This window comes from Leptopilina boulardi, unplaced genomic scaffold (assembly GCF_019393585.1).
Source record: "Leptopilina boulardi isolate dan_hultmark-lab unplaced genomic scaffold, ZJU_Lbou_2.1 LbouV2_330, whole genome shotgun sequence".
NCBI lineage: Eukaryota > Metazoa > Arthropoda > Insecta > Hymenoptera > Figitidae > Leptopilina > Leptopilina boulardi.
The window spans coordinates 2,922,510-2,937,774 of NW_026137897.1; the positions used below are offsets into that span (position 1 = coordinate 2,922,510).

A 15,265-nucleotide genomic window follows, 5' to 3' on the forward strand; every position below is an offset into this window, starting at 1 on the left:
TGACAATTCGAACTCCGGATCCCTGGTATCTGTTATCCAGAGCACAAAAATACGAGTTTTTTTTTGAGCATTTGTGATAAAAATTTACATTCATTTTTACATTATTTATTTTGTATTTTACATTATTTTTTATTTAAAAATTAATATATACTGAGAAAACAATATATTAAATTTAAATACAAAAATAATTTTTAGTGATTTTGTTTCTTAATATTAATATATAATAGATAGAAAATATATACTACTTTATGTTAAAAATTTTTTTTTGTTTGAGTAACATTCTTACTTCAAACGACTTTACTACTTTTTATTTCTTAATGATCTTAAAATTAACATTATTTATTATTTAAAGATGTTTTGTTTTGAGGTTGATAATAAGGTTTTTCCAGTTGGGATACATGATATATTATTAACCACATTTGAAAAGTGAAAAATGAAAATAGAACTCCAAAGAAAGTTACGTAAAAAAGGCAAACAGTAGCTGTGTTGAAAAAAATGTAAATTATTTTAAAAAAATTAATGAATTAGAATAAAATTTCATTTAATTTCTTTCTTACCCCATTCCTGCAAATTACGTCCAAAAAATGATTTCTTTTCAACATTCCAAGTAAAACGTAAAAAGTTTTTGAATACTCCTAAATCTAATTCTGGTTTTCTGCTTTCATAATATGCTTTGTCGTGTAAAATCAGCATAGTCAAGTAAATTATTTCTGGATTTATTTCAAATTGTTTATAACAGAAATTAACCCCAAAATACTGACATATATATTAAATGACAAAAGAAATAAGAATTCCCTAAAAATTTATTTATTTATTTTTATTTATTTCTACGAGAAGCAAAATATAAATATTTTAATGAATATAAAAATTATAATTTTAATAAATACTTAGGTTAGCAAAGTTTATATATGAATTTATAAAAAAATTAAAAACTAATAAATATAAATTAAGAAACTATACGAAAATTATAAGTATTAATAAATTTAACAAAATTTAATCAATATAAAAATATACTTATAAAATTTATTTGATATTGGAAGCAATTAAAATATATTCAAACCAAAGTATAATAATCAATGAAAAAACAATTTAAAAAATATAAAATTAAGAAAATATTATTTAATATTTAATTGAATTACGTTGCTGAATTACACAATTTTTCCGAGAATTATACGAAAATTTCTACAAATCGTGAGTCAGACAGTTTGCAGCCTTGTCATTATTTTCTAACATATACAAATATTCACAAACATACGAAATAATTCCATCACATAATTGAAAGTTCAATTTATAATAAACATACTGTTAAATGTAAAATGATTATTTAAAATTAATTTTATGTGATCAACAAATGTAATTAAAAAATAAATACACATATAATTTTTACTCTGCAAAACTTTAATTTCATAAAATGTTTCAACCTTACAAATAGATGCTTTATTTAATAAATCATATAATAGCTAAAAATTGTTCACAATTAAAAAATAAAGAACGATAAGATATTAACATTTTTTTTTACAAAATATTTTTGTTTACATCAACAAAATAATGCGTGACGATAAAACAGTTCTAAATATACATAATAAAGCACCGCAATAGTAGTATTTGTTAAGTTATAATTTGTGAAACGTTCCATATCGAAAAATGAAAATTTCTGTGATTCGCTTGAAATATTGTTTAATTATTGTAATATTGATTCATTTAAACAAATAGAATTTATAAAAAGTAGAGCAGCTCAGCAAAAAAAAACAAATTTAGGCTAATAGATATGAATTGACTTATGACAAATCACACTTTCTGATCCATCATAATATTTAACATTTTAGACACTGCTGACATTTTAATTCCTTAAAACTACCACAAAAGATTAAAATTTTTAAATAGTGAATTTCAAAGCATTTTTCATGTACTTTTTCTGTTGAATTTTATACACTTTCTTTTTCATAATAGTGTTACGCCCGTAACTTATATTATAATATAATAATATAATATTATAATATATCGTAATATCATAATATTTAATATATTATATTTGTTATAAAATGTTGTTGATTAAAGGCTCTGTTATGATCGGTAGCAGTATAATTAATCAAATCGACGAATTATTAGAACGTAAGTCTATCCCCGTGTCTAAACCACGGTATTCCGTCAAAGAGACAGGTCTCACTGAAGATATAAAAATCTCGTATTCAGATAAAAGGAAGAATAAGGCTGCAGTCCCATGGCAGCGTTTTGTGTTGCGTTTTGTCACTAGACCCTGAGTGTAAACATAGCAAACATATATCTGCATCTCTTTTACACTCATGGTCTAGTGACAAAACGCAACGCAAAACGCTGCCATGGGACTGCAGCCTTAATCAACGTATGCACCATCCAGTGCACCGCCAACATCAAACGATGATTATAACCCTTCAATTATGTTTGAGGAACCGGATCTCGGATCGATTTATTCCAGGTAAAGTAAATAGTTCGAGGAAGCATATGCTTCTCTCACCGAATTTGCTACCATGGCAGAAGATATATATATATATCCCCGACAAAGTGCAAAAATCACTAATATCTTGCGAATCACCAGAAAAAAGGACATTGATTTGGTTAATGGAGAAGATGAGTGGCGAAAAAGATTAATTATGACAAGCGTCCCGTATTCACCGACACCACAAGCGAGTCTCGATATACGAGCCTCTTTGATCCAACAATTAAAATCAAAAAAGGAAAAATCACAAGACTATTAGGTTTGTAAACCACATGAGCCTGAAAATAACCATGCTGGAAGTGAGGACATAGAAAGAGATAGGAAAAAGGAGATAGACACACGTTCAAACTGGAAAAGAACTTGCTTTAAAAATACCTCAATTAACACTCCCACCTCAATATCCATCGGAATGGTTTAAAGCACATCCAAATTCTACACCTCAGGCAAAAATCAAAATAAAATCAATGGATGTCGATTCTACAACTGATATAGTAGTTTATGGTCTTTCGAAGGGAATTTTAGATGTAGAATCAGTGAAATTGCTCAGGTATTACTTCTTCAAAGAAGTTTATGCTGAGTTAGACAGAAAAGGCATTTTTTGATTCACACACGTTCAAACTGGAAAAGAACTTGCTTTAAAAATACCTCAATTAACACTCCCAGCTCAATATCCAATGGAGTGGTTTAAAGCACATCCGAATTCTACACCTCAGGCAAAAATGAAAATAAAATCAATGGATGTCGATTCTACAACTGATATAGTAGTTTATGGTCTTTCGAAGGGAATTTTAGATGTAGAATCAGTGAAATTGCTCAGGTATTACTTCTTCAAAGAAGTTTATGCTGAGTTAGACAGAAAAGGCATTTTTTGATTCACACACGTTCAAACTGGAAAAGAACTTGCTTTAAAAATACCTCAATTAACACTCCCAGCTCAATATCCAATGGAGTGGTTTAAAGCACATCCGAATTCTACACCTCAGGCAAAAATGAAAATAAAATCAATGGATGTCGATTCTACAACTGATATAGTAGTTTATGGTCTTTCGAAGGGAATTTTAGATGTAGAATCAGTGAAATTGCTCAGGTATTACTTCTTCAAAGAAGTTTATGCTGAGTTAGACAGAAAAGGCATTTTTTGATTCACACACGTTCAAACTGGAAAAGAACTTGCTTTAAAAATACCTCAATTAACACTCCCAGCTCAATATCCAATGGAGTGGTTTAAAGCACATCCGAATTCTACACCTCAGGCAAAAATGAAAATAAAATCAATGGATGTCGATTCTACAACTGATATAGTAGTTTATGGTCTTTCGAAGGGAATTTTAGATGTAGAATCAGTGAAATTGCTCAGGTATTACTTCTTCAAAGAAGTTTATGCTGAGTTAGACAGAAAAGGCATTTTTTGATTCACACTGTTAAAAATCTTTGAATAAGATGGTATATCCAAACTTTCGTATTTAAACTGTTAAAAATCTTTTAAAAGGACAAAACTTTTGTTTTATATATACTGAGTTTTGGGCACGCAGTATATGTAACGAAATGAAGAGCATCTAGAATTGTATGATAAGAAAGGAATCTATCTGACCATTTTTTTTATGAGACCGTAAACTTTAATTTGTATTTGGAATAAGAGTGTAATAAATATTTTTTAGATCTTTAATTTCAGTTTTTTTATTTACTGAATTATTGCATTTTAAAATGTGAAACATTTCTTAAAATAATAAAAAAGTGATTTTACATCCAATGAATAAAGTTTAAAATTGTCTGGAATAATCATATGATTAACGTTTTTTGTAAATTCAAAACTGTATTTTATAAAAGAATAAGATTTTCTAATGGTTTTTTGTATTGGAATACCAATATATTTAGATAAATTATACAAAGGTGACCCGCAAAAAGCAGTGAAAGGTCTCATTGAGTTATTGATCTTATGAATTTTGGGTAATCTATAAAATTTAGGGGCAAGAGAATTATGAGATTTTTGATTTTATACCATAAAATGAATAACCTCATTCTTTTCATACATACTTGGTTTAACAATATGACATTCGTATCACAAAGTGGACATGCATATCGCCGCACATCAATAAGACTGTTTATTATGCATCCTGTGGAATGGATTTAACATTCTACGAATTCTGTAAAGATGTTTATCATCTTTTTGAACCATATGCAGCATCACTAAACGTTGAAACCTTTGAGAAACTTCTCAAGTATATGCCCGGATAATTCTCAACACAAGACGAAGTACCACGCTTTCTCCGTCATATGGATTTTCCATCATTTCAGAGAATACAGCAAGAGATAGAGTACTGGCACGGACCTCTTCCATTCAACCCAAAATGGGATTATGCTCATTCTTTCTTTTCGCCTGACCACCACTGGCCAGGAGGAATTACCTTGCAACAAGCAAGACTAGACAAAGGATACATTTATCCTTGTACTCCTGTCTTACCCCATAGGACTATTTCGTCCCTTCAGGACGACCACGTTTTTATTTTTTTTAGTTTAATAATTTTACTACTTTTCATTTATCTTTTCTTTTTCTTAAAAAAAAAAATTAAAAACCAAAAAAACCTAATAAAACCTAATAATACATTAAAGATAGAATTATACAACATAAAAGTGACTGTAGACTCGATAAGAGAAACACTAGCACTAGGTACTCATTCTCATGAAAATGATCACATTTTTAATTTTGAAAATACTTATATTGTTTGTTTAGAATCCAATTATAAACGCAGATTATTTAAAGAAATGTTTCACATTTTAAAATGCAATAATTCAGTAAATAAAAAACTGAAATTAAAGATCTAAATAATATTTATCATACTCTTATTCTAAATACAAATTAAAGTTCGCGGAATGACTAACAAGACCGAGCATCATATTCGAGTAACAGATGAAACGACAGTCACACATACTTTGTAGCGCACGCATCGTGTTGACTTTCATTTTTTTAAGATAATTAATAGTAAATATTAAATCATGAGTAATTAATTTATAATTTAATAGTTAATTAACTAATAATGAGCAATTACTATTAATTATCTTAAAAAAGTCAAACACGATGCGCGCGCAACTAAGTCCGAGGCACTCGGACTTGGTCTTGTACTTGCTCTCGGACCTATTGTAAAAGCTCCTCAAGACTTTCTTTGAAATATTTCCCGCCAAGAACAGAACAAAGGCATAGCTGTTTGTGTTTTGTTTCAAAATTATTCGTTATTCCGGATGACATTTTAGTCCGAGTGAGTCTAGTCAGAGTGTAGTTTTTAGTTAGAGTGTGGTTTTGTTGCGGAGTTATCAAAATGGTATTCATTCAAGAGCGGAAGGAGGAGGTTTTTTTTAAATTTGCTAATAGTGTTCGTTATTCTATAGTTTTCCGTATTCGGGTGAATAGGCTTCGCGGAAATTACTGTTTCGACTCCTCCGCTGATGAAGAGCCTGCAAGTGTCACAGGAAAGTAGTTAAACGATAACTCGGTTTTGACTGCTGATGCAGTAAAAGGAATTCCGTCAGAAGGTATCGGTGTTGCAGAAGAGAACAATTCCGCGGATGTTAATGAACAATTGGATAAGTTATATCTTCCCCATAGGACAAATTCTTCCCGATGGGATATTCTTTTGCCTTTTTAGCCTATAGACTTGTATATAAAAGGCAAGATGAATCTACGGAAGTCAGTTCTTCTGCAAACCGCCTTGTTGTAACCGTAGTTCTTTTCATACCAAGTTTCAACGATCAGTTTTCTTCGATTTGCACAAATAAGCTTTAATTATAAATTCGATTAATTGCACAAGTGAAGTTAGTGTAATACCTTTTAAAATTCTTGTTCAAAATCTATAACGACACAGAGTATTGTGCAAATTAACAGAATTGCGAAAGCAAAATCGTAAAGAAATCTGTGTATCAACTGCGAAAACTCCTAAGAAGAACTCCTGACATATTTTGTCAGTATCACTCAAAAGAGAAGGCATCATAGGATAGGAACCTCCTGACATATTTTGTCAGTATCATTCAAAATAGAAGGCATCATAGGATAGGAATCAGTCGCGCAGCTGATCGATAGTACCATAAATCACAAGGGCAAAGTGCATCGCTGGCTTCCCCCTTAACCGTTATCAACCTGTGGTTATAAGATATACGTTTTGTTGCCGACGTCTGTATTCCGGACAGCAAACCCACAAAAAAAACAACTTATATCTCAGTGGGTGAGTTTCTCTACATCTTCTCTTTTCTTGTAGTCTATTCCTTAGACTAATTTTAATTCATTATTTCAGTGAATGATGATTATTGGAATAAAAGAAAGATTCTTCTCTTAACTCAAATGTGTTGAATAAAGTTTGTTAAATATATTTTTAACTAAATTTATTCACCCCGTTCTCTTAGTTAAAAGCCTTCCGCTTTGTAAATAAATCTGGAAAAATATTAAAATAATTAAATTATCTGTCCCTTCCGGACAAAACAGTTAATTAAAAATTCTTTTTTTTGTTATTGTTATTATTTCAAAAAAATAATCCTTTTTTTTGACATAACAACATCAATGAACTCAAACTTAGCCCGCATCGTTACCCTTATAACAAGGGTAATAGGAGGTAGAGAGAACGTGATCGACATTTCGAGCCATCGCTCAGAGAGGACCTTCGAATCGCCAGGAAATGTACAGCCACCCTCATCATAGCTTGATTTTCCTAATCGCGACAGAATAAAGACAGGGGAATTGGGGGCTATTAGACGACCTTCTTTAGCGACACGGGGAGGGACGGGAATGGTTCCTATAGAACCTGGTAACCTACAGGCGGCTGCTACGATGGTTGTCAATCCACATCGTCGTAAAGGTTACGACTAGGGCGAATTTGGGAGCAAGTTGGCAGTGATAGAGTTGGAGCGGTTTCTCCATAATAAGCCTTTGAAATCCTAAGTGGAGTTAGAAAAGATGAAGGAAGAGCATCGAGAGGAGATTGAAAAGAGGAAGAAAACTATAAAGAAGAAGGATATGGTTATTCCAGGGGACGATGACAAGATGGCGCAACTATCACGAACCTTGACATCTCCCGGTCCTCCGAATCGAATGCCTAACGGAGAGGGGCGTCAATTGTTCGTAGAAAATTTGCCACCAGGAAGTAGTGAGACAGAGATAACTGTTACGTCCGTCACTTATATTGAAATATGTTCTAATATATTGTAATATCATAATATGTAACACATTATATTGGATATATAATGTTGTTGATTATAAGCTCTGTTATGATTAGAATCATGTATTTTTGCAGTTCAATGACATTATGTTTTGCTTGCGGAAAGAAAGATAAACGATTGCATCGTCATACCTTATAAAAACAATTAGATCATAGAGGGATTAAATAATTAAGATCATACGACAAAAACAAAGTCAGAGAGATGATCGATACGAATGTCTGACTGAGAGGAATGAACCAGGTCAAAGGGCACTTTATCATCCACAATTATTCATTGACCTTTCGCATCCTAAAAAATTTTTAAAAGAGGAATTAGGGAATAATTTGAAGGGTTTTACGTAACATTACTCAGAGAGAATCATTAACGATCGATTTAATTCACTTGTTTTTGCCTACAGAGCCATCTCTGAATAGTACATCCACAAGTATTAAATCCTACAACTCTAATCAACAAATTAAAAGAATTTGAAAAGCATTGTAATGTTAAACACAGTTTATTTTTAACCAAAACAAATTACCAAAACTTAATCGACATCTCAGAAATTAATTTTGCTATATTAAAAAACAAACTAGTTTATTAAATCCATTTGCCAGTCATCGAAGATAAAGAATACACAATATACCATTTAATTCCAATTTCAAAAAAATCGAACTCCGTATTTTTAGCTATTATACTAGACCAGGAATACATACTTCTAGAACAAAGACGAACAACTTTCATTCCTATAGATGAAAATTCTTTAAAACTTTGTAAAAAGCTTACAGATACCTTCATATGTAAGAGGAAACAACCCTGGTTTTTGCTAAGCGAAACAGACACATGTGAATCAAATATAATAAGATACTTCATTAAAGTGAAAAGTTGAGGAGGGACTTTCCACGGGACCGTTAAGAAATTTTTCTAGAAAAATTCTTAGGAATTTTCCTGGAAAAATGCTTCTCGAGTCCCTACTTCCTCAGCTTTTCACCGACGTAGAGAACTCGGGAGTGCCCTTGGGCGTTTTTATTATGACAGTACAACTAAATTGTGTCTAGCTAGCGACCCCATTCGGACTAGCGGGGTAGCACTCGACGCCCTTAGAAGGACTGCGTATTTTTGGTGATATTTCACTGCAATTTAATCATGCGACGAAGCAGATATAACTGCTATAACGATCCTCGGATACCACAGGGAGTTGAGTGGTCCGAGGATCCTCGGGAGCGCGAAGTTGAGTATGGTCGAGCCCTGGGTGCAGCCATGGGCGGACCAAGCTGGTTCAACTCCGATGATGACGACCCCAAGACGTGGCAGGAATTGGCAGAGGAGGAGTGTATTCCGCCACGTCTATTCGATAAATGAATGAGGAGTCGTAGGAGAGCAGGCCTCGATTGTAGATACTCCATTAAACAATTAGAACACCAAAAATGCAGATTCTCCCCATTTAAAATAGACACTCTTGCATATATATTATTACGTGACGAAACACAAATAATTATACCGGAAAATTCTATACAATTAGATTGTCAGTGTACATCGAAAATTTTTCAAGTTATTGTAAATCAACCTACCCGCATCGTTAATAACGAAAGTTGTATAATAAATGGATTAAATATAATTATTCGAATTAAACCACAACTCACGTACAGAACAAATATAAAATATATGAAAATTGTAAGTTTACCTTTTAACGCAGATCAATTAGAAATCATCAAGGATAAATTGTTACCTCTTCAAAGAGAAGTTCATCCTGCGATTCTTAAAGAAAATTTAGTCAAACCTTAGATGATATTGAAAGTGCCATGACTATAGAATAGAATCAGATAGAAGAACAAAATCATGAATTGAAAAAACAGCAGATACTTTAACCTATATAGGAATATATATAGAAACAACCGAAGTAAATTGTATTCCAGAAATCTAGTTTTTAATAATCAAGTATTATTTAAAAAAGCTAGTGTTATATTTTCTTCGACAAACAACACTCGGGGAGAATTATAAGTTTTTTTCAGAATAGGAAAAATTTATAAAATTATAATTAAAATAAAAGAAAGAAAATAATTCTTTTTTGGACATAATATCTTAGTTAAAAATATAAAATATTAGACCCGTGAATTCCGGTTAAAAAGTACATGAAAAATTCTATAAATGTCAACACATAAAAATTGTAAATTTATGTCATAATTATGCGAATTTGAAAAATATACTGTAACTTAAAACGTTAGAATTTTAATTTTCACTACCTTCAACATATTCTATTAAATAACCTAAGTTTCTAAAGTTTCAAGACAACCCCAGAACAATTCACGATTCGATTGTGACGTTTCGTGAAGAACGTCCCACATTTTCATAGTATATTTTTACACTTTACAAATCGTTTATAATTTTTTATAAATAAGAATACTTTTTTCAAATTAAATTAAGGATAATTAGTCATAAATGTAATTAATTAATTGCATTATTATATTAATTAATTAATCATATTAGAACAAAGTGTAAAATTTCACAATTCATTATAATAATTTCAATTAAATAAATTGATTGTATATGATTTACTAATTTTTATAAAAATGTTGGTTATTTAAGTAAACATATTGCAGTAATATTCTTAGTAATTCTTTAGGTAACGTTTCTAGGCAAACTTAAAACACCATTGCAAGGCAAAGTAGAGATAATATTCTACGACAATATTGAGGAAATATTGACTCAAATAATTATAAAAATATTTAATATTATATGAATCTTAAGAACAATATTGCGCCAATATAGAAGTACAATATTTCCTCAAGGCTGATATAATTAATATTGCTGCAATTTGTTTTCTGGTAGTATTTGATATATTTAGAATTAATCTTCTTTACAAATCTATAAAACAGACAATAATTTATACACACACACACTCATATAATATGTATATGAGTGATTCTTCTGAAATATTCCTTTTTCATGTGAATGTGAATCAATCAGTGAGAAAGAAAAAGAAATATGGAAAAAAAAAAGGGGAAGCATCACGTGTACCACCATTCGATGCTAAGTATATGGATCGTAATCTCGATAAAATAATAAATTTGTACAATTACGTTCAATGTGTGGATAATTTTGATACAGACAATACAGAATTTTTAAAGACTTTAGTACATCAAGGATTAAAAATAAATGGAGAAATTACCCCCGCAAGACTAAATTCGTTATCGCGGTACATTGAAAGTTTTGGAAACTTCTAAATAATTGTTACTTCTGAAACTTATATTATTATATTATATGATATATTATAATATCATAATGTGTAATGTATTGTATTTGTTATATAATGTTGTTATTAATTGATTATAAACTTTGTTATGATAAGACTTATGTCTTTTTAAGTTAAATGAGATAGTATTTATAATTCTGCTTGCGGCAAGAAAGATAAACGATTGCATCATCATAGTACAATAATGATGTTTCCGGAGGAGCTTTTCTGACTTGGAATGAGCGGAAAATATTGAATGATTCTCCAACTATCATGCCACAGACTGCCTTGGTTCCAAAATTGGAAGATCAAACGTCTATTGTTGAGAATAATGAAGCAAATGATGAAAAAGATATGACTAATATGAATAATGAGCCTACGACGAGAGGAGAAAAGAGATGAAGAAGGAATGACGCCAATCAAGTCATCAGGAATTATTCATTCATTTTATTACTTCGCCTCAATTCAATTTTTAATTAAACTGAATTAAATTGAGATAAATGTAGGAAAGATTATACGATAATTAGATTAGTGAAATTTTAGATTAATAAATAGTCATTAAAAATGTAATTTATGACATAACACTTAAGCAAACCATTACTGGAGTAGAGTTAGCAACTGTTAACCCCTATGATGATAAGGAGGTAATTGACGGTGCTAAACTTTTGGGTGACATTGCTTCCTTGACCAGTTTGTGATCTTTGGTATACTAAGAAGATACAGTACCTTCACGCAGATAAAGAGATGCACAGAGATAAATTTCTGACTTTATCTCGACTAACATCTGCAATAAAAACGTTTTAATAATCACTCCCTGATCATCTACAATTTACTCAAGAAAAATAATTGATTACGTTGATGAACTCTTTGGAGTAACAGAATGAGAAGCTGCTACATCGGTCAATAGCAGTTGTCAAAGTTGTGGACATTACCTTAAAACATCAGAAGGAACAATGAAAGTTGTCAAAGTGGTGGTCACTAATTTAAAACAACAGATGGAACACTGAAAGTTGTCAGAGTGGTGGTCATTAACTTAAAACATCAGATGGAACAATGAAAATTGTAGCATTTTTTGTTGCTACAAGAAATGTAAAAGAGAAATTAAGGAATAGAACGGTATTCTAAGTTTACAGTATTCTAAGTGTTACGTCACCGTTACTTAAAATAAATAAATAATAATATGCAATGAAAACGTTTTAATAATCACTCCCTGATCATCTACAATTTACTTAAGAAAAATAATTGATTACGTTGATGAACTCTTTGGAGTAACAGAATGAGAAGCTGCTACATCGGTCAATTTATTTATAAATGAACAGGTATTTATAAATACTTGACATTTATAGATAAAGTTAAATAATAATGTTTCTACTGTTATAAATTCTAATCACAATTCGGAAACAGATCACAGGTGTTCAATTGAATTAACTAAGATTATACCAAGAACTATTGGAGAAATTCTTAGAAATATGTAAAAACTGGACCAACAGAACAGAATAAAAAAGTGATGGAATATTACGGAAGGCAGTTTTCATCAAGCCACCGTGAGAAAAGAAAAATCTATAAATATAATTTTTTTTTCATTGGACACATATTTCGAATTGTGATTAAAGGAATAATAATTAAAATGCGATGCGTTCTTCGGACGCATCGACATCCAGTGTAGTTATAACGGAGTGCGCGAAGATTTCGCAGCATATTTTAGCGGCGTCAAGACTTATTGTATCGCTCTTGAAGAGAGTAAAGTGTCCACAAGAGTAAGTCACCATTTGCATTTTTTTTTTGAATTTGATGAACCTTTATTGATAAATGATTTGAGGGAATATATGGTAGAATGTTTTGGGGAATCTATAGATATACAGCCATGTAGGTCTCGTCGTAATGCATTAAAGTATATTACGAAGGAGGATAAGGATGCTTATTTTAACTGCAGATTGTCTTAGTTCCAATTTGCGAAAACAAAAGCAATTATATTTATATTATATTTGTTGGTAAAACTTCGTATGTGGAAAGTATGATTGGGGATATGGGAAATGTATTTTTCCCGGGCGTAGGTAAATTTTTCATGCAGGGATATAGATTAGAAATTCATGAAGTAATAGTATTTGAGGAATTCGATGGAAAGTTTTTTGTTCATTCAATGTTAAAAAGATTATGAGAGGGGGCTAGATATTCTTATCCGACGAAAGGTGGTTCAGATTTAAATATAACTTTTGATGGGCCTATAATTTTTGTATCAAATGATTTTTTCGATTGTGATGAGGCATTAAAAGGTAGATTGTTGTTTGTTAGTGCGGAGACGCCGTATTGGGAAGGCGAGAAAGTTGAAACGTGTGTATCGGAGGAAGAGGAGGGGAGTCGTGAAGCGGAGGAAACCGGTTCGTCGAGTCAAGCGGTCGCGTCGATATAATAAGTTTCGGAGTCCAAGAATAATAAAAACTTATTTGCCAAGTACTGGGAAAGTTATTTTTAAAGATGTAGATTATTTGAGTGCAACTTTTGATTTTCCTAATCCAAGTAGTCCAGTATATCCTAAGTATCAGAAATTATATCCTGGAACAAGTGATCCTCCTTTGCCGGCTTCAAAGGCACATATATTATTGCAGTATAGATGGTTGAAACCTATTAAGGTTGAATATATTATCGATAGAGTAGCAGTAGATACGAAGTGTATTAAGTATAATAAAGTAGGCGAAGCATGGGTAAAAGATCATAAGTTCAGTGGGAATGAAGAAGTAATTAAACATCATACATTATGTTCAGTATTCTCAGAGAGGACTGCTAGTCCAACACGGGGATCAGAGCCAGATTATTTAGTTACTACAGATATGTCAGGTGTAGCGCGTCAATATCCGAAGAATTTACGTAGGAAGTTTGTTTATAAACCGTATTGTACGAAATATAATCCTGTAACTGAGGCAGTAGCGTCAGATAGATTTATTAATACTTTTAATAATATATATAATCGAGCTTATCCTTTAGTTAATATTAATACTAATTGTCTGTATTTGGGTGCGTATACTAGAATAGAACATTCATTGGATGACGAGTTTGGATTTACAACGAGAATGTATTATCGTTTAACGAGATATTATCATTTTAAAGTTTGTGGAAAAATAAAGACTATAATATAAAAAACGAAATCGAATTAATATACTGAGAAATTACCCTTCCTCTTTAATTACAGATGGATCCATTAGTACTACCACCACTTTATGTTGGAGTGTGGAGAGATATGTGTGAAAATTTTTATTTATATAAAATGCCGCATTTGTATAAGTGTACGTTGTGGGCATCTAAATTGCAATATAGAGATAGAGCATTTATTGTTGCTGGGTGGTATCAAAATGGGTGGGCACCGCAGCTGTTGGGCGATTTATTATTTGAGATAAATGTTCATATGAATGATGATAAATGGCGTAGAATGATAGATTTATTTTCATATTTTAACGATAGAAGAATGGGATACGCAAGAAGAGAGAATGAAAGAAAAAAATATATATTTATAATAAAATAAAAAATTATTTGTTGTTGATAAATTGTTTAAATATTCATTCATTTACCTCGTCCCAATTTAGTTTATTAAAACTGAATTAAATCGAGATTTTAGCTCAGGGAATATTACAGGTTTAATTTAGAATAGGAAATTAAAGTAAATAAAAATAAAAATTCTTTTTAGGACAGAACATACTTCTAAACAAAATAATGTTATTTAAAATAATTAATAAAATGTAATGTTTTTAATAGTTAATAATGTAATCCGTTTTAATAAAAAATCATCTCGGTATGTCGATAAAACGATATTCTCTTTCTTACTATCGAGTTTCGCTTAACGTTTCGTTTAATTCCATTTCTTTAATTCAATAATATATCGTATATAACTGTTCAATCTTTGAAAATGAAACAATTAATTTTTTCTATTTCCAACTGACAAAAAGGAATACTTCTGCAGAATCACTCATATATATATATATAAATTTCTTACATACACTTTTTACATTTGTAAAAAAATAAATGAAAAATCTAGAAATATGAAACTCTTATAAACGCTACCTCATATTTTAAATAGCTTTTTGATTTATAAATTACTTATCTGTATCAATGAAGAAATTAAATTCCACTTTATTTATATTGTTATCAACTTTCCAGAACACAATGGGCATGGATGAATATTAGGTTCTTGAGTACAAGTACCACGGCAATCCTTAATTTCAGAAAGAAGACCAACAACCGTAGATTCATCTTCGTCATTTACGTTGGTTTTAACTTCTATACTATCTGAAGGAAAACTTTCAGCAAGATTAGAGTTAAACTTTAATTCTTCCAAATGTTCTGTAAAAAAAGAAGTTTGCTATTAAAATTAATTACTTATTGTTAAC

General features: G+C 30.8%; 1 protein-coding gene across 2 annotated transcripts in view; it reads right to left on the reverse strand.

Moving 5' to 3' along the window:
• Positions 1-1,113: 1,113 nt before the first annotated feature.
• LOC127285112 (golgin subfamily A member 2) overlaps positions 1,114-15,265 on the reverse strand; it is a 29,922-nt gene continuing 15,770 nt past the window's right edge. Inside the window, exons 13-14 of one of the 2 annotated variants that reach the window (XR_007843563.1) lie at positions 3,122-15,218; positions 1,114-2,851 (exon numbers count right to left, since the gene is read on the reverse strand). Coding sequence is in view for 1 of the 2 variants with exons in the window: in XM_051310930.1 (XP_051166887.1) it covers positions 15,013-15,218 (206 nt within the window). In the remaining variant the exon portion in view is untranslated. Of the gene's footprint in view, positions 15,219-15,265 lie in introns of both variants that reach the window. The other variant, XM_051310930.1, reaches the window with a different exon arrangement.